Source organism: Eptesicus fuscus, chromosome 6, assembly GCF_027574615.1.
Source record: "Eptesicus fuscus isolate TK198812 chromosome 6, DD_ASM_mEF_20220401, whole genome shotgun sequence".
NCBI classification, from domain to species: Eukaryota; Metazoa; Chordata; class Mammalia; order Chiroptera; family Vespertilionidae; genus Eptesicus; species Eptesicus fuscus.
This window is the reverse complement of record NC_072478.1, coordinates 80,426,823-80,452,125: the sequence shown is the minus strand read 5'-3', so window position 1 is coordinate 80,452,125 and position 25,303 is coordinate 80,426,823. Positions and strand designations below refer to the sequence as shown.

Here is a 25,303-nt window from a genome sequence, read left to right as displayed (position 1 = left end):
AAAGCCTTGTAATTCTGAACAAATAACTCTCACATACTAGATAGAAAACCACATCAAGATTTGGTTAGATAAAATTAAGATAAGTAGGGCAGAAAATTGCCTAAATTCAACCCACACGACAATTAAATATGAAATGGAGACTCCTATCCCAGATAGGTGATTTATTGATAAACATTCGAACCCGAAGTGAAAATAAGTTAAAACTCACCTTTAAAATAGTATCTGAGTCAAATGAGCCCTCAGTATCTCCATGATTTGTACTTGGTACCCAAGAGGCATCTTCGCAGAGGAGATCCTGAGGGGGAGCCACTTCCGGGGTTATGTTGAGAAAATTAAATTCCGTCTTAGCTGACTGTGAGGCAACACACAGATTGTAAGAATAGGGCAAAGTCCCCTCACTGTAATTGGGGAGAACCCCAGGTCCAGACTTAGTACTGAGACCAGGCTGAAAGCAGCCCCAAGAGGCGGCACTGGAGGAGCGTCGCAAGCGCAGGGCGACCGCCAGAATCACCGCGAGGAGGAAAAGCACTGAGATCAAAGCCAAGGCCACCACCAGATAAAACTGCAGCTCAGCCTGAGGGTCAGAGGGCTGAGGACGTTCGCTGAGATCCGGAAGGGCCTCTTGTAGGCTGTCAGCAAAGACCAGCAGCAGAGTGGCGGTGGCTGACAGGGGTGGCTGTCCCCCGTCCCGCACGGCCACCAACAGGCGCTGGCGGGCCGCGTCCCGGTCGCCCAAAGCTCTGGCTGTGCGCACCTCGCCCGTGCGCAGCCCCAGGCTGAAGAGTCCGGGCTCGCTGGCCTGCAGCACGTGGTAGGACAGCCAGGCATTGTGTCCCGAGTCGGCGTCCACCGCCACCACCTTGGTGACCAGGTAGCCCGGCTGCGCGGCGCGCGGCACCGTGTCGAAGAGCGCAGAGCCGTCGGGCCCCAGCGCCGGGTACAGCACCCGGGGCGCGTTGTCGTTGCGGTCGCCCACCAGCACGCGCAGGCTCACGTTGGCGCTGAGCGCGGGCGAGCCCTGGTCGCGCGCCTGCAGCGTCAGCTCAAAGGCGCGCAGCTGCTCGTGGTCGAAGGCGCGCTGCGCGAACACCACCCCGCTCTGCGCGCTCACGGACACGTAGGACGACAGCGCCCGTGGCTCCAGGTCGCTGGCCGCGATGGAGTAGGAGACCTGGCCATTGGGTCCCAGGTCGGGATCGGAGGCGCTGACCTGCGCTATGGAGGCGCCGGGTGGGTTGTTTTCTGGCACGTGGACCAGGTAGGCTGACTGCTGGAAAACCGGGGCGTTGTCGTTGACGTCGGTGAGGTGCAGGGTGATGGTGGTGCTGGAGGAGAGGGGCGGCTTGCCCCTGTCGGTGGCTGTGATGGTGACGTTGTACTCCGGGGTCTGTTCTCGGTCCAGAGTCCTGTCTGTCACTAGCTTATAATAGTTCTTTGAGTAAGATTTCAATGTAAACTCCGTCTTTCCCAATATGCCGCAGTAAACCTCTCCATTTTCTCCAGAGTCTCTATCTCTTGTTTTTATCAAGGCGATCACCGTTCCTGGGGGTGAATCCTCTGGAAGAGGAGTGAACACGGAGGCCACAATCACTTCAGGGGCACAGTCATTCTCATCGAGGATTTCAACTTGGATACTGCAGTGGGCTGCTAGATCCCCAGGATCTTTCGCTTCTATACCGAGGGTGTAACTATTAGCCATTTCGAAATCAAAATGATCTTTCGTCGTGATTAATCCTGTTGTTTCATCTAAGTTAAAAAATTGTTCCACTTGTTCGTCCACATTATGAAAGGAGTAGGTGACCTCCGCGTTAATGCCCTCATCCTCGTCTGTGGCCGTCACTTGAAGCACAGGGAAGCCTGGGGGCACGCCCTCCTTCAGGCTGACCCTGTACACATCCTGGCTGAACACCGGGGGGTTATCATTGGCATCCGTGACTTGGATTTGGATCTGGGTGGTGCCACTTTGCGGTGGGTCTCCACCGTCCACAGCTGTGAGGACAAGTTGATGGAAATTCTGCTCTTCTCTGTCCAGAGAATGTTTCAGGATCAACTCAGGATATTTACGTCCATCTGGAGTCTGTTTCTCCACGAGATCAAAGTAGTCATTGTCATTGAGGTGGTATCTTTGCAGTGAATTAGGACCAGCATCCCAATCCAGGGCCGGTTCTAGAGGAAATGTTTTACCTGGCTTAGAGGATTCTACTATTTTTAAATCAATCTTACTCTGTTTGAATAAGGGCATATTGTCATTTATATCCTGCACTACTACTGCTACATGGAAAATATTTAGTGGCTTTTCAGCGACAGCATCAAAATCCAGAATACACAGAGGCTTCTTCCCGCAAATCTGCTCTCGGTCTATTCTGTCGCTCACAAGTAAGTCCCCGCTGTCAGGATCTACAGTGAAATATTCCTTCTCCGCGCTAACCCTCAGCTTCCGGGCCGGCAGATCCAGGACTCTGAGCCCCAGATCCTTGGCGAGGTTTCCTACCACCGAGTTCTTAGCCAGCTCCTCGGGGATTGAATAGCGGATTTGGTCCGGGAATACCCCGCGGAACAAAGAAAGCAGAAAGGGCAACAATACCTGCCGCCACCGCCCCGCGCTGCTCCTCTCCGCGCTCGGCCTCATCCTCTGTCTCCCTCCGCTGCTGCTCTGCTCCTTGGCCGGAGGGAGGAATAAGCCCTCCGTGAATGGCAAAAATCCGGGGTAGGGGCAATTCCCCTGCTTTGTTCTTGTAACAGAGTCTGTACTGGCCTCCTCCTTGTGGCTGGTTTGAGCAGGAAGTTACCTTCCGAGAGGCTCCCGAATGCGTCTCAGACATCTTTTTGCTCTTCTTTTGACCTACAGCGACGCCCAGGGGTTTTTCCGTGAAACTGCTCCGATGGCTTGTAAATGTTTTGCAAAGAACTTCTTTGCTCTTGCGTATTTATAGACTATTTATTTGTTTAAATAGGTATATATTCATATAGTTCCAAAGGTATATTCAGCATATTCTATAGACTCTCCCTCTTTGCTTTCAACAGCACATTTTTCCCGGAAGAAATGAGTGTTCCTTTTTTGTGTACTTTTCCAGAGAAATGCTTTGTATAGTGAAGCAGAATTTTATAAACGCCCTCCCCGCTTTCATACATATATGAAAGTATACAATATACAATGTTTTGCAGCTTGCTTTGTTTACTCATTATATCTTGGAGATCATTTCATATCAATACATAAAGAGGTTTTCCATTTATTTCTTATAGCTATGTAGTAGCCCACCATATGGTTGTACAATAATTTATTTAACCAAAATAGTATTTTCTAAAAGAAAATCAGTACCCATTCAAGCAAAAATGTATTTTCCGTATGTTATTCGGTTATAAGTTTTCTACTGCTGCTCTCCTAATCATTTAAAATACGTACCATTCTGATTCTGGAATATATTCTAATATCACCATCCAAATATGTTTGACACAGTTAGAGACAATTAATATTTCTAAATTGTATTTTAAGACTCTAGTATTGTAAATAATCTCTCCTCAGTTATGATTTATTGCTCAATATTAATTTGTTACTTCCTTTTTCCTCTCCATGACAGTTAGTTGTATCATAGCACATTCTTATTTATTATATTGTATTGCACCACAACTTCCCACGGAGACAAAAAAATCTAGAAACTGAAACTCTCCTTCTTAAGTTGAATTGAGGCATAGTCCACAATCTATTGATACAATTTCCAGGTATCCAAACACCACTAATTTGTGTAGTCCTAGACATTCATGAATTCCAAACCAAGAGAACTAAAGGAAGTCATGAGGAACATAAGTTGCATAGCCCTTGCATACAAAATATTTTCCCTTATATCAGATCGTTGAAGAGCCACAAAGTGACAGAGCTACCTGAGGGCAATTTGCAGGAACAGGGATGAGGCTTACTTACCATATCAGTTCTGAAATTGAGTTACCTGACCTTTATAAGGGGATCCCATGATGAAAAAAGGAAAGATTTTTCTAAGTTATGTTTCCTTAGAAACAGAGAAGGGTCTCATAGTGATGCCATAATAGGTAATTTAGATATTATAAAATGAAATGATTGAAATAAAATGGGCAATATTTTTGGAAATCACAGAAGTGCATAGAAGGAATCACACATAGTCACTGCTAGTGCATCTCAGAAACTGCAACCACAAAATATTTACAATATGCCAGTCCAACTGATCAGCTATCACTGTTAAAGGTATATCTAAATGTTAAAAATTTCCCCCAGTATTTATAAACTGCCATCATTCAATTATAATGGAAAATACCCTTTCAAGTAAAAAAAAAAAAGTAAATTTCAAGAAAAATATTCTGGGGTTTAAAAATAGAAAAATTTTAATTACTCAGTCCAGATTCAACAATAGGTTCATAAGAGAGAATGTTTTAATATGAATTTTCACAATTGCCTTCTATTTCGCACTTTGATACTTTCAATAAGACTTAAAGAAAAATGACTTTAAAGAACTGAGGTAGTTAGAAACATAAAATTAAGAAATTGTTGCTGACACTGTTACTGGATGCAGACTACAAAGAGTAAGTAAAAAAAAAATACCTTTTAGGTGCAGTAACCATTATTAATCATTATTGAAGGATCATCTGCCCCTCCCCTTTAAAACAATAGAATACTAAAAAGAAGTATCTTATGTGATTTGGAACACATCTTATACAATCAGAGCTTATAAAATTAAAGACACAGCTATCTGCCTATGGGTGGCAAGATTGACTTACCTGATGAAGATTGGGGTCTCCTTTTGTTTCAAGTAAATCCTGAGTTATCAAAAGAGGCTCGCTTTTCTCACAGCTCTCCTGGCTGATGAGTGTGTCAGCATAGTTGGGCTGGGGGAAGATCAGGTGACTCTTCCTGGAGTCAGCAGTGAGGCAGACCTCATGGGAATAGGTCTGCAGGAAAGCCCGCACCCCATCCACACCCACAAAGTGTGAGGTGGGCACACCTGCCAACCCACCTCCTGAAGCCTGGAGCAGACGAGATGTGTGCCAGCGCCTCAGCCTGAGTGCCAGCAGGATGATAACAAAGGCAAGGAAGACACAGGAGACAGCAGCCACTGCCACCACCAGGTACAGAGTGAGGTCTGAGGCCTCTGGAGTCGAAGGGATCTCAAGACTGCCCAAGTCAGCCAACACATCTGGGATGCTGTCAGCCACAGCCACGGTGAGAGTGACAGTGGCTGAGAGAGGGGGCTGGCCATGGTCCTGAACTGCCACCACCAGGCTCTGCTTGAGCGCATCTCTGTCCAGCAGGGCCCGCGCAGTGCGCACCTCTCCCGTGTGCAGCCCCACCGTGAAGAGCCCTGGCTCGCTGGCCTTGAGCAGGCGGTAGGACAGCCAGGCGTTCTGGCCTGAGTCTCTGTCCACTGCCACCACCTTGGTCACCAGGTATCCGGGTTCTGCAGAGCGGGGTGCCAGTTCCACACCAGTGGAACCATCAGTGGGGAGAGAGGGGTACAGTATTTCGGGTGCATTGTCATTCTGGTCCAGAACAAACAGGCTTAGAGACACGTTGCTGCTAAGAGGAGGGTCCCCACTGTCACTAGCTGTCACCAGTAGTTGCAGGTCTCTAACCTGCTCATAGTCAAATGAGCGCAGAGCATACAGGACTCCTGTGTCAGAGTTGATGGAGACATAGGAAGAGAGAGGCTCCCCCTGGAGCGTGCCCTCAGCCAGGGAGTAAGTGACTCTGGCGTTCTCAATGCTGTCAGGGTCCTGGGCGGTTATGGATAAAAAGGAGGCTCCTCTGGGGTTGTTTTCAGGAAGGTAGGCAGAGTAAGAAGCATGAGGGAAGGCAGGCGGGTTGTCATTGATGTCTGCTACCTTCAGTGAGATGTGAGTTTCTGTAGACAGTGGCGGAGTTCCGTGGTCAGTGGCCATTACTGTGATGTTATATTCTGAGACTTCTTCCCTATCCAGAGCTCTGTGTGTCAACAATCGATAATAATTTCCATAGGTCTTTTCAAGTGTGAATGGCAGATTACTTGGAATAGAACATGTGACTAGGCCATTCTCTCCTGAATCACTATCATGCACATTGAAAAGTGCAATTACTGTGCCTGGGGAAGAGGTTTCTTGGATGGAGCTGGTGAGAGATGTAACCGTCACTTCTGGAGCATTGTCATTTACATCCAGCACTGTCACCAGTACCTTACTTCTGGCTCGGAGACCAGGACCATCGTGAGCCTCTACGTCTATATCATAGAATCCAGAGTCCTCATAATCCAGGTCCTCCAATATTGTTAGGTCCCCAGTCACAGAATTCAACTGGAATAGCTGGGATATTTTATCTCTTACTTTCCGGAAAGAATATGTCACTTCTCCATTGGCTCCTTCATCTGGATCAGTGGCTTTTACGGTGAGAATTCGGGAGCCCACGGGCACATTCTCCCGAACACTCACATGGTACTCGGGCTGAGTGAATAGGGGGGCATTGTCGTTCGTATCCACAAGTGTTACGTGAATTCTGGTAGTGCCAGAGCGAGCCAGGTCGCCTCCATCGAAGGCGGTGAGGACCAGATGGTGAACTGCCTCTTCCTCGCGGTCCAGGGCTCGCTCCAGCACCAGCTCAGGGTACTTTATCCCATCAGCTCCGTTTTGCACGTCCAGGGAGAAGTAAGCATTTGAACTGAGCTGGTATCCCTGCAGAGAGTTTACCCCTACATCCGGATCAAAAGCTTCAGGAAGAGGGAATCTTGTCCCAGGACTTTCATTTTCAACGACTTTTATTTCCCTTTGCTCTGTCCCAAAGTTGGGCGCATTATCATTAACATCGATTATTTCCACTTCTACTCCAAAAATCTTTACTTTGTCCTCCAGAAGAATCTCCAGGCTTACTACACACTTTGGAGATCTATCACAGAGCTCCTCCCGGTCTATCCTGCCCGCTGTGACCAAGCTGCCGCTTCGCGGGTTCAGAGCAAAGAGCTGCGTCCTACCTCTGGAGACGATGCGGACTCCGCGCTCCGCCAGCTCCGGGGGCTCCAGGCCCAGGTCCTTGGCGATGTTGCCCACGAAGGAGCCTTTCTCTAGCTCCTCAGGCACCGAGTAGCGGATCTGTTCGGCCCGAATTTCCCATAGGGCCCCTAGGAGAAGGCAAATCCCAACTAACCGGTGCCAGACTGGACGATAAAGAGGAGCCGCCATTACAGCGCCGCCGCGGAGAAGCTTGCGCTTAGCTTTTCCCTCGGTGGAGGCCTAAGGAGTCCCAGGATCTGCGCGGTCCAAGATAGTTACTTTCACCGTTGGCTGTTGGGAGTTCTGGGAATCCAGTTAGAAGCTTTTGTAAAGCCCCAGGGTCAGTGCTTTGTGATGCAGAGATTTTGTGTTTCGGATTAAATTACTGGTTGTCTTTTCCCCATCGGTGAACAGCGACACCCAGAGTCCTAGCCTGTTATTGCAATCTAGTTTTGGTAAAGCATCCTCTCTGTGCACCATTTATTTTCCGTATCCTATCTCCCCCAAAAGAATAAAAGTCGAAGTCGAATTCCTATTGTTTTATTTGCAATGAAAATAAACAATCAAAATCTTTCTGTACAATAAGCCCTATAAAGTAATTAATTGTCCAGAGAAAATATGATATTGTTTTTTGCTAAGATTTTTTCCACCCCTTTTAAGTTTATGCATTATTTATTCTCATAGTCCATTTTCAGGACAGTGTATTGTGTAAGAGACACATTTATCTATCCTGGGAACAAGGATGTACTTGAAGAATGGAAGAACGGGTGAAAAGCCAGTGTCTGGGGAGTTGCAAATCTGGGCTCTAGTCCCAACCTATGCAGAAACAAGTTTCCTCACATGAATGGATTTTCTAGAATGGAAATCTTTTAGTTCCCTTGTAAGAAAATATCTACTGTTCAAGAGCTAGTCTTATGCCTGTATCAATGTGATTAGAAAATATAGGGATAGGTTTGGGAAGAGAATTTGCTCATCAAGTTTCTAGGCCAAGGGCTATGTCTGTGACTATCATGTTCAGAGTGCATCCTCACACTTTAGAGCACCACCTTTCATAGAGCATGCAGCAAATAGTTTGTCAGAGTTTAATAAATGAGTTACTAATGCAACTGCAAAACCTAAAACAATGGGTAAAAAACTCTGATCTTAAAAATAAAAACCAAAGATAAGAAGGCAGAAAAGTTAGAATGAAGCACTATAAAGAGCAGACAATGTTTCAGTGATCTTTTTCACATAAGGACACATCGGGAAGGTACTACTTTACCACCGTTTCTAAGTTTACTTTAGCTTTGATTTTAGAAATAACCAGTAAAAGGAAACATTTTAGTATATATAGTCATTGCATGTTTCATAGTTTTCTTATTTAAGTAATTTACTAATTTGAGAAAACTTGAGATACAGCAGCAAGTACCCAGTTCTTTAGATTATTCCTCACATAATAAATAACATCTAGAAATTACTCATAAATTTTAACCAGACACAAAAGTCCATTAACTACTCAGAGTTTTTAAATCTTCAGAATTTGTAGAGTAGGTTAAAGGTATTTTTCACACTTCTCAAAGGACCCACAAATTTCTGGGGACTGGGAGGAAACAAGATGTTTTGAAAAATTGATTCTTTTCTCAGACACCTATACTAGAAAGCAAAACATAGAAAAGGCTTTATAAAAATATCTATTGTGTTTATTATAACGGTGACAAAGTAGAATAAAATAAATTATTAAAGAAGGGTTAAGAAAATTATTCCTGAATGAGATTATGAAGTGGGATAAAGTTGACCCAAAGGTAGTGATTCAAATGTAGATCTGACAGTCTTTGCTACTTGTGATAAGTGATAAGAAACTTAATGATTGGAAAACTACATTAAAAATACACATTACAGCCCTGACCAGTGTGGCTTAGTTGGTTGAGTGTCCTTCCCTGCACCAAAAGGTCTCTGGTTGGGTTCCAGGTCAGGGAACATGCTCAGGTTTCAGGTTCAATCCCTGGTGTGAGTCGGGGTGCCTATGGGAGGCAACCAATAGATGTTTCTCTCTCCCCCTCTCCCTTCTTCTCTCTCTAAAGTCAATAAAAACATCTAAAAATAGAAATACACAATGCAAGCAAGAAATATAAGAACTAGGATTATTTGATGAGATGAACATAAAGTTTAACTTAAGGAGAAAGAACTGCCAGTACTTTATAGAGTAAAATGCTTGAAAATAACAGTATCACACATCAACTAAGAAAGGGTAGTGCTATTACTAAAAGCAGCTACAACCAAGAACAGCTCTCTTTAGGAAGATTTGCTGACCATACAGAAATGCCAATGGTGCCGATTGAGAAGTAGTAGTTAGGTAATTGCCAAGAGCACTGAGCAATCAAGAGACCCATTTCCACCCATCCAATACACCTCCGCTCCTACTACCACTACTAGAACAATGGACAAAGACCAAAACTAATTATGCACACTGAGAATAAAATACAATATATAAAATTTAAGATTTAAAGAAACTCACGTGTGAGGGAAAAGGAGAGTCATAAGCGATTTGGGGGTCTTCATTATTGGCACATACATCCACAGAAGGATCCTCGCACAGGAGATCCCGAGGGGGAGCCATTTCCGGGGTCAGGTTAGAAAAATTTAATTTGGTCATTGCTGGATTCGAGGCAACGCACAGATTGTAGGAATAGGGCAAAGTCCCCTCACTATAGTTGGCTGGAACCACGGGGCCAGACTTAGAGCAAACATCAGGCTGAAAGCAGCCCCAGGTGGTGGGGCTAGAGGAGCGTCGAATGCGCAGGGCAACCACCAGAATCACTGCGAGGAAGAAGAGCACGGAGATCAAGGCCAAGGCCACCACCAGATAGAACTGCAGCTCAGCCTGGGGGTCAGAGGGCTGAGGACTTTCGCTGAGGTCTGGCAGCGCCTCTTGTAGGCTGTCAGCAAAGACCAGCAGCAGCGTGGCGGTGGCTGACAGGGGTGGCTGTCCCCCGTCCCGCACGGCCACCAGGAGGCGCTGGCGGGCCGCGTCCCGGTCGCCCAAAGCTCTGGCTGTGCGCACCTCGCCCGTGCGCAGCCCCAGGCTGAAGAGTCCGGGCTCGCTGGCCTGCAGCACGTGGTAGGACAGCCAGGCATTGTGTCCCGAGTCCGCGTCCACCGCCACCACCTTGGTGACCAGGTAGCCCGGCTGCGCGGCGCGCGGCACCGTGTCGAAGAGCGCCGAGCCGTCGGGCCCCAGCGCCGGGTACAGCACCCGGGGCGCGTTGTCGTTGCGGTCGCCCACCAGCACGCGCAGGCTCACGTTGGCGCTGAGCGCGGGCGAGCCCTGGTCGCGCGCCTGCAGCGTCAGCTCAAAGGCGCGCAGCTGCTCGTGGTCGAAGGCGCGCTGCGCGAACACCACCCCGCTCTGCGCGCTCACGGACACGTAGGACGACAGCGCCCGTGGCTCCAGGTCGCTGGCCACGATGGAGTAGGAGACCTGGCCATTGGGTCCCAGGTCGGGGTCGGAGGCGCTGACTTGGGCAATAGAGGTCCCGGGCGGGTTGTTCTCAGCCACGTGAACCACGTAGGAAGCTTGGTGGAAAACTGGAGTGTTGTCGTTAATGTCACCAATGTGTAGGGTGATGCTTGTGCTGGAGGAGAGGGACGGCTTGCCCTTGTCGGTGGCTGTGACGGTGACATTGTACTCTGCTATCTGCTCCCGGTCTAGAGCACTGTCAATCACCAGCTTGTAATAATTCTTGGAGGTGGATTCTAATCTGAAGGGAACTTCTTTCTGAATATAGCATGCCACCAGACCATTTTGCCCAGAATCCTGGTCTCGCACTTTAATGAGGGCTATTACGGTTCCAAGGTCTGAGTCCTCAGGAATCTTGTTAGAAAAGGACATGAATGTCACCTCTGGAGCATTGTCATTCTCATCGACAATTTCAATATGAACACTGCAGTGAGCTGTGTGTACACCTCCATCCTTGGCTTCTACAGCCAACATATACATACTTGTCTCTTCAAAGTCCACTGTTCCATTGGTTGTGATGTCACCAGTATTTGGATTGAGGTTGAAGAGAAGGTTGGTGCTTGTTGGGGCATTGAGGAAGGCATAGGTGATCTGTGCATTAGCACCCTCATCCTGGTCAGTTGCCTTCACGCGCAGTACGGAGGTTCCCCGGGGCATATTTTCTTGGAGTCTAACTCTGTACGTGTCCTGGCTGAACACCGGAGCATTATCGTTGGCATCGGTGACCAGGATCTGGATCTGGGTGGTGCCACTTCGAGGAGGGTCCCCGCCATCCATGGCAGTCAGGATTAAGTGGTGGGAGCTCTGCTGTTCTCTGTCCAGAGGCTTTTCCAGCAGTAATTCTGGGTATTTACTTCCATCAGGGCTTTCCTTCGTTGCCAGAGAGAAGTGGTCATTGGGCTTGATGGTGTAAACTTTCAGTGAGTTACTTCCTACATCTGCATCTTGTGCAGAATCTAGGGGGAATTTTACCCCTGGTACGGCTGACTCACAGATTTCTAAGTCAATCCCTTTTGCAATGAAACGTGGTGCATTGTCATTAATATCTTGGATTGCAACAATCACATGGAACACATTCATTGGGTTTTCAGCGACCATTTCAAATTCCAGCGCACACTCAGATTTTCTCCCACAAATCTTCTCTCTATCTATCCTACCGCTCACCAACAAATCCCCATTCTCCGCACTCACGTTGAAAAATTCCTCTGCACTAACCCGCAGTTTTCGAGCTGGCAAGTCCTGGACACTGAGCCTCAGATCCTTGGCGAGGTTCCCCACCCTTGATCCCGTGGCCAGCTCCTCTGGAATTACGTACTGGATCTGCTGGGAGATGGCCCCGCACAACAAAGACAGCAAGAAGAGAAACTGTACCTGACTTTTCATCCTTTCAGCTTCCCTAAAGCTCCTTTGCATTTCTTGAACTCAATGGGGAAGCTTCTTCTCCAGATGTCTCTGGGATGTTTAAAAAATCAACGACAGCCCCCTGGACATTTGTGACTTGAGTGTAGGACTTGTTACGTGCTTCCAAGTGCACAGGAGCGGGTCCGTTTCTGCTGTGCGCAGGCAAAGCTAGAAAGCACTCTACCGGAAGCTCTGGCGAACTAAGAACCCCTTTCTTCCCTTTGGTCAATAGCGGCACCTGGAGGTTGTCTGGGAAAACTACATATTGCGTAGCTATTCCTAAAATATAAGCTCTTGAATCTATGCACTTTGCCTTTTATTTATTTGAAAGAACAAATAAAGTTTTCCCTTTAAATGTGAGATTTTCTGTTTTGTTCATCTCATAAACCTTGCCACCATTTAACAACTTTTTTTTCCATTAAAATATCTCATAAGGCATACAGCCTTGTTTTTCAGCTTTGGGCAAAAATATCTTCAGTAATTTCATTGTATTTATAAAATTGGTTTGACTAGTATGGATGTAACAAAGTAAGTTACTGGCTTTTATCCTCATTTTAGTGGATTATGATCCTTACATTTTTGTAATTCATAACCTCCCTTATTTAGTATTTTAACTCCCTCCATATATACTTCATCAATTCCATATGTAATACTTTTCAAAGATATAGTTTTTGCAAAAAAAGAGTGAGTCAAGTTCCTAGGTTTGTTTTAATGTATTGCTTATCTTCTTAAAGCATAATCTTCCTGTTATGTGCAGCAGAGCTTGGATGTGTTGTTAAAGAGACCAATTTAGAATTTGGGTACACATACATGCATTTATTTTTAAAAAATATATTTCTTTATTGACTTTAGAGAGGAAGGGAGAGGGATAGAGAGATAGAAACATCAATGATGAGAGAGAATCATTGATCGGCTGCCTCCTGCACGCCCCCTACTGGGGATCGAGCCCACAACCCAGGCATGTGCCCTTGGTGGGAACTGAACCCGGGGCCCTTCAGTCTGCAGGCTGACGCTCTATCCACTGAGCCAAACTGTAGTGATGGCCATACATGCATTTATAAAGCTGAATCTTGTGTAAACCATATTTATTTATTTATTTTTATTTTTAAAATATATTTTTTTTATTGATTTCAGAGAGGAAAGGAGAGGGAGAGAGAAACATCAATAATGAGAGAGAATCAATGATCGGCTGCCTCCTGCACACACCCCTTACTGGGGATCGAGCCTACAATGAGGGCATGTGCCCTTGACCAGAATTGAACCTGGGACCCATCACTTCGCAGGCTGATGCTCTATCCAGTGAGCCAAACCAGCTAGGGCAGACATATTTATCTTTATGAAACCAATGCTTCTTTATTATATGAACATGTATGCAATACTCCATAATGTCAATTTTCAGCTCCAGCCAATGTATACCATTAATAAATGAAATGAGTTTGACTTGATCACTAGTTTTAATCTTGGAAAGGCAGTGAGAATATTTACACATTCCATTTTAGAACTTACCTGTAATTCTTGAACTGATCTTGGTTAACAAAAACAAACAAATGCACTATCAAATAGATATCAACCCAACAATTTGTTCTACAATTTGCGGTACTGAACCAGACTCATCTTACACTCCAGGCAAAACAGACCTGTTTTCCTAAGACATCTTCTCCTTTGTTTTCCCTACTTCATGCCTTTATACTTTTTCTTCCTTTCATTAGAATTTTCTCCCTTTCTCTTGTAACGAATTCTTGCCTATCCTTTAAAAAATACTTTTTAGTGAAAAAAGGATGTTGGAAACCTTTTATTATCTATACACGTAGATGAAAATTGCACTGCCTTTGTATTCTCTCTGCATCTTCACAACATCTATGTAGGTTATGTTTTACATGGAATTCTTAGAAAATTATCTTTGAACCTCTAAAGTTCTCCTGACACTAGCCATTTAATATACTTTTTCTTCTTACAAGGAAAGTGATATTAATATTATAAAAATTTTTCCTAAAAAAGATATTCCAAAGGTTATGTGCATTTTTCCTGTGTGTATTTGCATGTTTGAGTGAGAATACACCCTTCTCTGCTTTCAGTTATTTTGTTCAGGCCCTGTTGTCACACACTTTTGAATGTAACTCTTCCTAATATATTAAGAGAGATATCTGTTCCTTTGTTTGAGCTCTAATGAAATATAGTTTGGTCTAACTTTGGATGACTCTCTGATGTGATTTTATGGATGAAAGTAATTTTATAAATTGGCCAGCAATTTCTGGCCAAAGACAGTTGTAGACTCCTATTTCATTATTGCAGCATATGGCCTGGAAATCTGCAAAGGCCAAGACATATCTCTTTACATTTTTTATCCTTCTCAAAGGATAAGAAATACCACTCCAAAGCTCATAACAGTTTAGGCAATTGAACTGCCCATCTTCAGGAAAACAGTTTCAATCAATATGAATACACCACTCATTTTCAGCATACATAATAGGGACTACAAGCCAATAAAAACAATGTGATCAACTACATTTTTTTATCCTACAATTTTTATGTCATTGAGATAAAGAGTGTGGTCTTGCTTGAAAGGAGTTAAGCATCATTTTATGGGAGCCTAAACTAACTAACTAAATATATATACATTTAGTAGTTTGTATCAGTCAGGATAGGCTAAGTAGGCTGGAGTGACGAACTTCAAACCACAGGGATTTTAAATGAAAAATGTCTATTTGTCACAGGTATAGGTCAATGTTGGGTAACCACAGGACTCATCTCTCATCTAACCAAGGACTCAGATAGAAGGAGCAATCACAATTTCAAAGAATATCTTAGAGATCTGGAAATTCCCACAATGGCAATTAGAGTTCCCTCCAGGTAGTGACACACCTTCTTCCATTTACAAGGTCTTGGCCAGAACTAGTTCCTAGGCCCTCTCAGTTACACTAGGCCAGGACATGTAGCCCTACCATAGGTCCAGAAGGAGAGAAAAACAAATATTTAAACAACAGGACTAAGCTTATATAAGGTTTATAATAACCACACTAGCATAATTGTTCTTTATAATATTAGAAGAAGAAAGAAAGAAACTCACCTGAAGTAGCTTGGGGTCTCCTTTTGCTTCGAGTAAATCGTGAGTTATCAAAAGTGGCTCGCTTTTCTCACAGCTCTCCTGGCTGATGAGTGTGTCAGCATAGTTGGGCTGGGGGAAGATCAGGTGACTCTTCCCCGAGTCAGCAGTGAGGCAGACCTCATGGGAATAGGTCTGCAGGAAAGCCTGCACCCCATCCATGCCCACAAAGTGTGAGGTGGGCACACCTGCCAACCCACCTCCTGAAGCCTGGAGCAGACGAGATGTGTGCCAGCGCCTCAGCCTGAGTGCCAGCAGGATGATAACAAAGGCAAGGAAGACACAGGAGACCGCAGCCACTGCCACCACCAGGTACAGAGTGAGGTCTGAGGCCTCTGGAGTCGAAGGGATCTCAAGACTGCCCAAGTCAGCCAACACATCTGGGATGCTGTTAGCCACAGCCACAGTGAGAGTGACTGTGGCTGAGAGAGGGGGCTGGCCATGATCCTGGACTGCCACCACTAGGCTCTGCTTGAGTGAATCTCTGTCCAGCAGGGCCCGAGCAGTGCATACCTCACCCGTGTGCAGCCCAACCATGAAAAGCCCTGGCTCACTGGCCTTAAGCAGGCGGTAGGATAGCCAGGCGTTCTGGCCTGAGTCTCTGTCCACTGCCACCACCTTAGTTACCAAGTAGCCTGGCTCTGCAGACCGGGGCGCCAGTTCCACACCAGTGGAACCATCTGTGGGGATAATGGGGTAGAGGATTTCAGGTGCATTGTCATTCTGGTCCAGTATGAACAGGGTTAGAGACATGTTGCTGCTGAGAGGGGGGTCCCCGCTGTCACTGGCTGTCACCAGTACTTTCAGGTCTCTAACCTGTTCATAGTCAAAGGATCGAAGAGCGTAGAGGACTCCTGTGTCAGAGTTGATGGAGACATAAGTGGAGAGAGGCGCCCCCTGAATGGTATCCTCAGCCAGTGCATAAGTGATGTGGGCATTCTTGATGCTGTCAGGGTCCTGGGCGGTCACAGTGAAGATGGAGGCTCCCCTGGGGTTGTTTTCTGGAACATAGGCAGAGTAGGAGGCATGAGTGAAGGCAGGTGGGTTGTCATTGATGTCTGCCACGTGTAGCATGATGTGAGTGTCTGTAGACAGTGGTGGACTTCCTCCATCTGTTGCTCTCAGAGTGATGTTATATTCAGAAACTTGTTCCCGGTCCAGGGATCTGGCTGTCACTAGGCGGTAATATTGGTCTATTGATTTTTCCAAGTTAAATGGCATATTTCCCAGGACAAAAACCGTGACTTGCCCATTTTGACCAGAATCCCGGTCATGCACATTGACAAGGGCAACTTCTCTTCCTGCAGTAGCATCTTCTGAAACTGATCCTGCGAAAGAAGTGATTGTAATTTCTGGGGCGTTGTCATTCACATCCAGAACTGTGACTAGAATCTTGGCTTTTGAGAGGAGACCTGGTCCATCTTGTGCTTCAATTTTAATTTCATAGAATATTGCATCCTCGTAATCTAGACTTTTTAATATGGATATGTCTCCAGTCACTGAGTTGAGATGAAAAATCTGAGCAATTTTCCCAGGCATTTTATCTAGTATGTAGGACACTTGCGCATTGAATCCCTCATCAGGGTCAGTGGCATTCACAGTGAGCAGCAGAGTGCCCACTGTCAAGTTCTCCGGAACACTTACTCGATACTCAGGCTGGGTAAATACTGGTGGGTTGTCATTCGCATCCAGAACTATCACTTGGATGTACAAGTTGCCAGAGTGAACAGGGTCCCCACCATCAGAAGCAATGAGGACAAGCTTGTGAACTTTCTTTTCCTCGCGGTCCAGAGCCTGCTCCAGCACCAGCTCTGGGTACTTGGCTCCATCAGAGACAATCTTCACAGCCAGGGAGAAGTAGTCATCGGGGCTGAGCTGGTAGTTTTGCAGAGAGTTTATGCCCACATCTGGGTCAAATGCAGTTTTTAGCGGAAATCGAGTTCCAGGAGCCGTTAGTTCACCAATTTTTATTTCCAATTCCTCTATCAGAAAATCAGGAGCATTATCATTAATGTCTTTAATTTCTATTTCTACTTCAAAAATTTTCAGTTTGTCTTCAACCAGGATGTTAAGTTTTACTAGACACCGCGTGCTTTGAGCACAGAGCTCCTCCCGGTCTATCCTGCCCGCCGTGACCAAGCTGCCACTTCGAGGGTTCAGAGCAAAGAGCTGCGTCCTACCTTTGGAGACGATGCGGACTCCGCGCTCTGCCAGCTCCGGAGGCTTCAGCCCCAGGTCCTTGGAGATGTTGCCCACGAAGGAGCCTTTGTCCAGCTCCTCCAGCACCGAGTACCGGATTTGCCCCGATCCAGTCCTGCACAGCGTCCCCAGGAGCGCGCACAGCAGGGTCAGTCCTGCGCTGTTTCCGATCAGATAATTGGTCATTTCCTTTTTGGTGAATTATTTTTTTCTGTATCCAGTCCCAACTTCCCACGATGGAATCCACTCTTATTTTCTCAATGAAATAAGCCCTTCATGGGCCTAATTCATAGGTCACAGAGCTGGTAGACCGACAGGTGAGCGTAGCAGCCCTGGATCTTCTGAGTCTGATTTGCTGACTCCTTTTGCTTTTTAGAAACAAGGAAATGGTGGACTAGCTTTCCTGTTGCATTTTCCTCCTTGAGTGGTCAACAGCGACGCTCAGAGGCCTAACCGTTTATTGCACCCTCTCAGGCAAACTCAAATTTGTATTAAAAATATATATGTATATTTATTGTGGACAAATTTGTATTTTTAAAGTTTCCCAACACCCAAAATCATTTTTATAAGAGGTAGAAGGATTGGTGTTTGTTTCACATAATTGAACGCTTTATGTTAAAGGATGTGACTTCAAGTTATTTCCTCTGGAAGCCATGAACTAACCTTAATGTCATCAAAATTGCTTCAAACATGCTGGAGTTATTGTTTCAAGATATTCAAAGTTTAAGAACCACACAGAAACATAAGCCATATTTGTAAATTATGCCTCTTGAAGTTTGTCCCTAATAGCCTAACATTTTAGTTTTAATATTTTTATTTAACCAATTCATTAAACAAACATATAATTGGGTGTCAGACAATACCTGGGGATTTCAGATGAACAATATGGACAAGTCACTTCCTTCACAGATATTATGAAGATATAAAAGCAAACAATAAATGACAGTGCACTGTCATTCTGGACTTGGAGTTTAGCAAAGGCTTTCCCAAAAAACATGAGAGGAGTGGATCAGGGGAAAGGCCTGGAATGAGAGAACAGCATGGCAGGACTTCGACGTGAGTGAGAAATCACAGAACTCCAGGGTACTAAACGTAGTTCACTTTGCTCAAAACTAGAGTGTGAGGAGGGTTTTTAAAGACCCACCCAGTGGAGATAAACATTTGTTTTATGTTCCAGAAACCCCCCTTTTTTTCCTGTGTGTTTTCCTTTCCAAGCACAAAATAAGAATACAATATAGTTGTCATTTCAATTATGATGCATTATATACCTAGGTTTAAGGCATTCTTGCGAAGTTACTATACACACTAAAAGAAACTGTGTTTAATTTTCCTCAATTAACTTATTAATTACCTACAAGATGTTATATTATTCCACAAAGAGTTACAATTTTATCTCATAACACAATGGAATACATTGTCTCAGATCTATTTTCCTTCAGATGCCCTTAAGTATAAATAATCACAGAACCTTGAAAGATGATGATACCATTAAATACAAGACTCAGTTAGTACATGATTATTTACAAATAAAAATAAAAATAAAAATAATGTCAGTTACATAGAATATTAGTGCATTCTTTATTCCATGATTAAATATGTGATAACATACTAAAAGCCAACATGGAAAAAGGAATGGGGAAGGAAAGCCATGGTTTCTGAGAGGGACTGAGGAGCCATCCATGGCAGGATTGGGAATGTATTATATAGGTGCTATAAATAGAAAAGTTTGAAAAGAGGGATTTATAAGGAGGATTTTAGGGGCAATTATGGACATAATCTCCAACTCCCTTGAGGATATATATTATTTTTAAAGATAAGAAGGCAATCCTATATAATAAAAGGCTAATATGAAAATCCACCAAATGGTAGAACGACCTGTTGCTATGATGCACACTGACCACCAGGGGGCAGACGATCAATGCAGGAGCTGCCCCCTGGTGGTCAGTGCACTCCCACAGGGGGAGCACCGCTCAGCCGGAAGCCAGGCTCACTGCTGGTGAGCACAGAGGTGGTGGCAGGAGCCTCTCTCACCTCTGTGGCAACACTAAGGACCCCTCAGGTCATTAGCTGTTGGGGTCCCAGACTGTGAGAGGGCGCAGGTTGGGCTGAGGGACCTCCCCCCCCAGTGCACAAATGTCGTGCACCGGGCCTCTAGTATGATTATAAGATGTGAGAAAAATAAAAAACATCAAAGAGAAATGTGCTTACCATTATACTACCTATTTATTATAGAGCAAACAATAATTCAATCACTTCTTCAAGGAACACCTAGTTAATCTAGAGATGAATGAGAATTTTAACTAAGCAGAAATACCATGACATATCTTCCTGAAACATGATGAAGCATTGATGTTTCTAAATTTCTATCTTTTAAATAGGGAAGACCATGCAAATAAAATAAAATAAAGAACCTCACTGCCAAACTGAAGGAAAAATAAGATTGAGTGAGAAGCAACTAACCAAATAAAGTGTTTCATTATTCATAAAGTAATCCAAATATAAAAACCTTAATTTTTAAAGCACTTGAGTAAAGATAAAATCAATCTTCATATTGTTAAGAGAGAAAGAATTATTAACCTAGGTAGATGAGGTGATTTACCCAAAGATGGGAAAGAATGTATAAGAATCCAGTAGCCCCAGTTCCCAATGTTCTTTTGAGAACTTACATATCATCTTTACCTACTAACTCCTGATTTATACTTATGACACTATGATTCTAGCCCCTCTTCCCCCTTACAGAGTGTGAAAACTTAGAAGTAGGGAGAAATAATTCACCAGGACTCATATCCTAAAAATTGAATATATTATTAAGGAAATATGTGAAATGGAAGAAATATGGTAAACAGTGGAGGAAGCTAAGTAAATAGGCAATTTTATTTATTTTAGTGATAGCTCATAAGCATATTGTGAAGAAAGTTTACCTGAGGAAATGTTTCTTCTCCTTTATCTTCAAGTAAAGACTGAGGTGCAGATAGAAAATCCCTTTTCTCGCAGCTCTCCTGGCTGATGAGCGTGTCAGCATAATTGGGCTGCGGGAAGATCAGGTGACTCTTCCGCGAGTCCGCCGTGAGAGAGACCTCGTGGGAATAGGTCTGCAGGAAAGCTTGCACCCCGTCCACGCCCACAAAATGCGAGGCAGGCAGGCCCTCCAACCCGCCTTCTGAAGCCTGGAGCAGACGTGACGTGTGCCAGCGCCTCAACCTGAGCGCCAGCAGGATGATGACAAAGGCTAGAAAGACGCAGGAGACAGCAGCCACTGCCACCACCAGGTACAGAGTGAGGTCCGAGGCGTCAGGGTCCGCGGAGGGTTCAAGGCTACCCAGATCAGCCAGGACATCTGGGATGCTGTCAGCCACAGCCACAGTGAGTGTGACAGTGGCAGAGAGAGGGGGCTGGCCATGGTCCTGAACAGCCACCACCAAGCTCTGCTTGAGCGCATCTCTGTCCAGCAGGGCCCGCGCAGTGCGCACCTCTCCTGTGTGCAGCCCCACCGTGAACAGCCCTGGCTCGCTGGCCTTGAGCAGGCGGTAGGACAGCCAGGCGTTCTGGCCAGAGTCTCTGTCCACTGCCACCACCTTGGTCACCAGATATCCGAGTTCTGCGGAGCGAGGCGCCAGTTCCATGCCGGTGGAACCATCGGTGGGGAGTGCAGGATACAGAATCTCTGGTGTGTTGTCATTCTGATCCAGAATAAACAGGTTCAGAGACACGTTGCTACGGAGCGGTGGGTCCCCGCTGTCCTGTGCTGTCACCCACAGCTGAAGTTCTCGGAACTGTTCGTAGTCAAAGGAGCGCAGCGCATAGAGGACACCGGTGTCAGAGTGGATGGAGATGTAGGATGACAGGGGCGCTCCCTGAAGGGTGTACTCAGTCAAGGAATAAGTTACCTGGGCATTGTGGTCGCTGTCGGGGTCACTAGCTGTCATAGAAATGATGGAGGCGCCTCGGGGGTTGTTTTCAGGAATGTAGGCAGAGTAGGAAGTGTGAAGGAAGGTGGGCGGGTTGTCATTGATATCTGCCACCTGCAGCAAAACGTGAGCATCCGTAGACAGAGATGGGTTCCCTCCATCTTTAGCGGTCACAGTGATGTTGTAAGAGGGAAACTGTTCTCTGTCAAGGGCTCTGGTTGTAACCAGCCGGTAGTAATTGTCCACTGACCTTTCTAACTTGAAAGGAAGGTTCTCTGGGAGTGAACATGTGATAAACGCATTCTGCCCAGAGTCTCTGTCATGCACATTGAAAAGTGCAATTATGGTTCCTGGAGGAGAGTCTTCAGAGATTGAGCTGGTAGCAGTGGTCATGTAAAATTCTGGGGCATTGTCGTTCACGTCCAGAACTGTGACAGTAACCTTCGTTCTGGTCAGAAGGCCTGGACCATCCTGAGCTTCAATATCAATTTCATGAAATTTTGCATCCTCATAATCTAGACTTTTTATAATCGTTATATCTCCAGATGCTGACTTAACCTCAAATACCTCTGAGGATTTTCCAGGGTTTTTCTCTTGAAAATATGCCACTTGAGCGTTGTATCCCTCATCTGCGTCAGTGGCGGTCACTGTGAGTATCCGCGTGCCGACGGGCATATTCTCTGGAACACTTACGTGGTACTCGGGCTGTGTAAAGACAGGCGCGTTGTCGTTCGCATCCAGGACCATAACGCGGATACGGGAGGTGCCAGATCGGACCGGGTCGCCCCCGTCCAAAGCCATGAGAACCAGGTGGTGAACAGCCTCTTCCTCGCGGTCCAGGGCGCGCTCCAGCACCAGCTCCGGGTACTTGTTCCCATCCGCCCCGTTTCGCACGTCCAGGGAGAAGTGGTCATTGGGGTTAAGTTCGTACTTTTGGAGGGTGTTCTTTTGTATGTCCGCATCATGAGCACTCTTTAGAGGAATTCGGAATCCCGGAGAAGTTGTTTCACTGATTTTTAGCTCCAGTTCCTCTACTCCAAAGCGAGGGGCATTATCATTTATATCTGTTATTTCCACCTCTACTGAATAAATAGCCAATTTATCTTCCACGAGAATGTTAAAATTCACCAGACAGCTAGCACTCTGAGCACAGAGCTCCTCCCGGTCTATCCTGCCCGCGGTGACCAAGCTGCCGCTTCGCGGATTGAGAGCAAAGAGCTGCGTCCTACCTCTGGAGACGATGCGGACTCCGCGCTCTGCCAGTGCCAGGGGCTCCAAACCCAAGTCCTTGGCGATGTTGCCCACGAAGGAGCCTTTGTCGACCTCTTCTGGCACAGAGTAACGCATCTGCCCAACCCCAGCCGCCCACAGGGCCGCCGAAAGGAGACACAGCAGGACCAGCCTTCTGCGTTGTGGCAACTTTTGCAGAACCGCCATTTCTTCCGCTGCAATCTTTTCTCCGAGGCAACTTCCAGCATCCAGTGCGGGATTCCAATCTTCCTTCCTCAAGGTCTGGGGAATGGAACCAGCACTCACGGGACCCAGCTCACAGTGGAGAGAACAAGAGGGCGGCTGGACTGAATTTCTTAGCCGCCCGGAAGCTTGGGGGCCAAATGCGCAGCCCTCTGTGTTGTAGCCGGCGTAGTGTAGGATCGAGTGTCTAGCGGGCTTTTACTTCTTGGGTGGTCAACAGCGACGCCCAGAGGCCTAAGTAATATCTGCACTCTATCAGGCAAACCCTTGATGTTTATGTTAGTTTTGTGACTTTCAAGTTTCTTGGAAAAATCTTACAGTTCCAAGATACCTTGGAAGGAACTCGTTCAAGTCAGGAGTCTTTCTCTCAGAATTAATAAGAATGGTGTAAACGAATGTGACTTTGATAATAGTTGCTAGTAGGGTATTATTGAAGTTCAAGGCATTGATCAAGGTTGCCGCTGCCCTTGCTCTAAACATCGTCAACCTCTTATTTTATATTCAGAGGCAATAAGATTAATTTGAAAGCATTAGCTACATTATCTTCTAAGGTTGTATATTTTGAATTTCTGAGCTTGATGGCTTAGCACTTAACTAAAAGACCTGTATTTAAAATACTGAATTATTAAACACTTAATTGGGTGACACATTGTCTGATTGATGCTGGAGATAGAAATTGTGAATCTGATGAACACAGTCCTTGTTCTTTGGAAGTGGAGGACAAAGGAAAGTAAAGAGAGTATTTATGATGGAGTATAACTACTGTGATGGTGGGAAACGAGGGAATACATAGGAAGGAATACTAACTAGCTTAGATTTGGGGGTCCTTTACCAGATTATAATTCAAGCTGAATCCTAAAGGGTAGGATTGGATCAAGAAAGAGGCTGGAGTAGTGTTCTAGAATCTCAGTACAAATGCTTTGAGGTGAGAGACAGCATGGAACATTAAAGAAACAAGGAAGGTGTTTTGTCACATGGAGAATAAGTCACTCAAAGTTGTTAGAGCTTGCTGAGTTTCTCCCCCCCACCCCCCGATGTTTAGTGTTTTCTAAGAACATAAAATACAATGCAGTGGTGTCTTTTTACTTCTGTTTCATTTTTATGTATTTATGAATAATGCATTTGTTAATTCTGAAATATTTCAAACATATAGGCAAGCATAGAAAATGATGTAATGGAGTCTGTGTACATACCATTTAAGATTGATCAAATCTTAGTATTTCACCATATTGGAGATCAGCTCTTAAACATTTTGTTTTTTAATAATTTCAGACTTATAGAAAGGTTACAGAAATAGAACAAAGGTTCCCATATACTTGTTATCCATATTATCCCAAATGTTAACATTTTGATTTCATGCTCTGTCTCTGTCTCTTTCCCTCTCAATCTCTCTGAACTATTTCAGAGTATGTTGCCCATATGATGCTCCTTTACCTCTTAAGAACTCCAGTGTGTAGTCCTTAAACTCAATAACATTCCCTCAGTAAATTGGCACTGATATAGTTCCATTATCTTACCTACAAATGTTAGTCAAATTTTGCCAGTTGCCACAATAATGCCTTTTTATAGCAAAAGGAGAAAAGTCTGGTCTGTGATCAAATCCAGGACCAAACATTCTATTAAATGAATTTCCCTTTAGTTACACTTAATCTGAGATAGTTCATCAGCCTTTTATTTTTATTTCATTACTTTACTCTTTTGAAGAGTAGGGGTTAGTTATTTAGTAGAATATCCATCATTAGGGTTTGTCTCATATTCCCCTGTCCCCCATGATTAGATTCAGATTATGTGGTTTGGGTCAGGAATACTACAGAAATGTTGTAGTTTCTCAGTGCATCTTACCAGGAGGTATGTGACATCTTTTTTACATTACTGCTAATGTTAACATTGATCATGTGTTTAAGGTGATGACTTCTATGTTTTTCTATTAATAATATCTCTAGTAAAATTACTGTTTTCCCTTTATTTTAATTAGTATATTGTAGAGAGATGCTTTAATACTATGTAAATGTCATGTTTCTAAATGAGTTTTCACCCATTGACGATTCTTACCTGAAACAATTATTACTATGGTTGTTGGAGATCAATTTTTAAGAAACAAACACACAGAAAGATTCAAATCCTTCCAGTATCCTTCCTTAAAAACACCACTATTCCTCCCTCCATAGAAGTAATCACCATCCAGAATATAGCAATTATTATTCCCATCTATTTTTTACTGTATATGGATGCATCCATAAACATTTTTGTCTATTTCAAATTCATACAAATAGCATGATATACTTATTTTGTAATGCACTTTCTTAAACATTCCACTTTGTTACCAAGTATTGTATGATTTATTTGATATTAGATATCCAGGAAGGGGAAGTCTACAAGAAATTTAAAAAATAGATCAGTAGTTGTCTGGCTGAACATTCCACTATTGATATTTATGTATGTTGATAATGTTCATTTTAACTGATGTATAATATTCTATTATGTAAAGAATGTTAAATTTTATTTTCTTATATCTGTAGGAGGATATTAGGTGTTTTTTTTTCCTTTTACTCCCCCCTCTTCCTTCCTTATCCTTTCCTCCTTCCTTCTCTACCTCCCTCCCCTTCCTTCTTTACTACTGCAGACAATGAGACAATTAACCTTACTGGACATGTCTCCTCATGTACACATCTTTTTAGGACTAGGATATTAACTTTAAAAATAGGATTTCTGGGTCATATTATATGCATATCACTTTAGTTA

General features: G+C 44.6%; 2 protein-coding genes across 5 annotated transcripts in view; both read right to left on the bottom strand.

Annotated features, from left to right (window-relative positions):
* Positions 1-17,383, bottom strand: part of LOC103285685 (protocadherin gamma-C3) — a 141,317-nt gene extending 123,934 nt beyond the window's left edge. The window contains exon 1 of one of the 4 annotated variants that reach the window (XM_028146828.2): positions 14,946-17,383. In XM_028146828.2, coding sequence (XP_028002629.2) covers positions 14,946-17,366 — 2,421 coding nt within the window. In that variant the 5' untranslated portion in view covers positions 17,367-17,383. Of the gene's footprint in view, positions 1-208; positions 2,760-4,746; positions 7,229-9,475; positions 11,891-14,945 lie in introns of those variants that run through there. The other 3 variants (XM_054717969.1, XM_028146806.2, XM_054717973.1) reach the window with 3 other exon arrangements.
* A 2,679-nt stretch (positions 17,384-20,062) lies between these two features.
* LOC129149343 (protocadherin gamma-A2-like) lies at positions 20,063-22,525 on the bottom strand. The gene has a single exon (XM_054717018.1). The coding sequence runs from the start codon at positions 22,523-22,525 to the stop codon at positions 20,063-20,065; it is 2,463 nt and encodes an 820-aa protein (XP_054572993.1).
* Between the last annotated feature and the right edge of the window lie 2,778 nt (positions 22,526-25,303).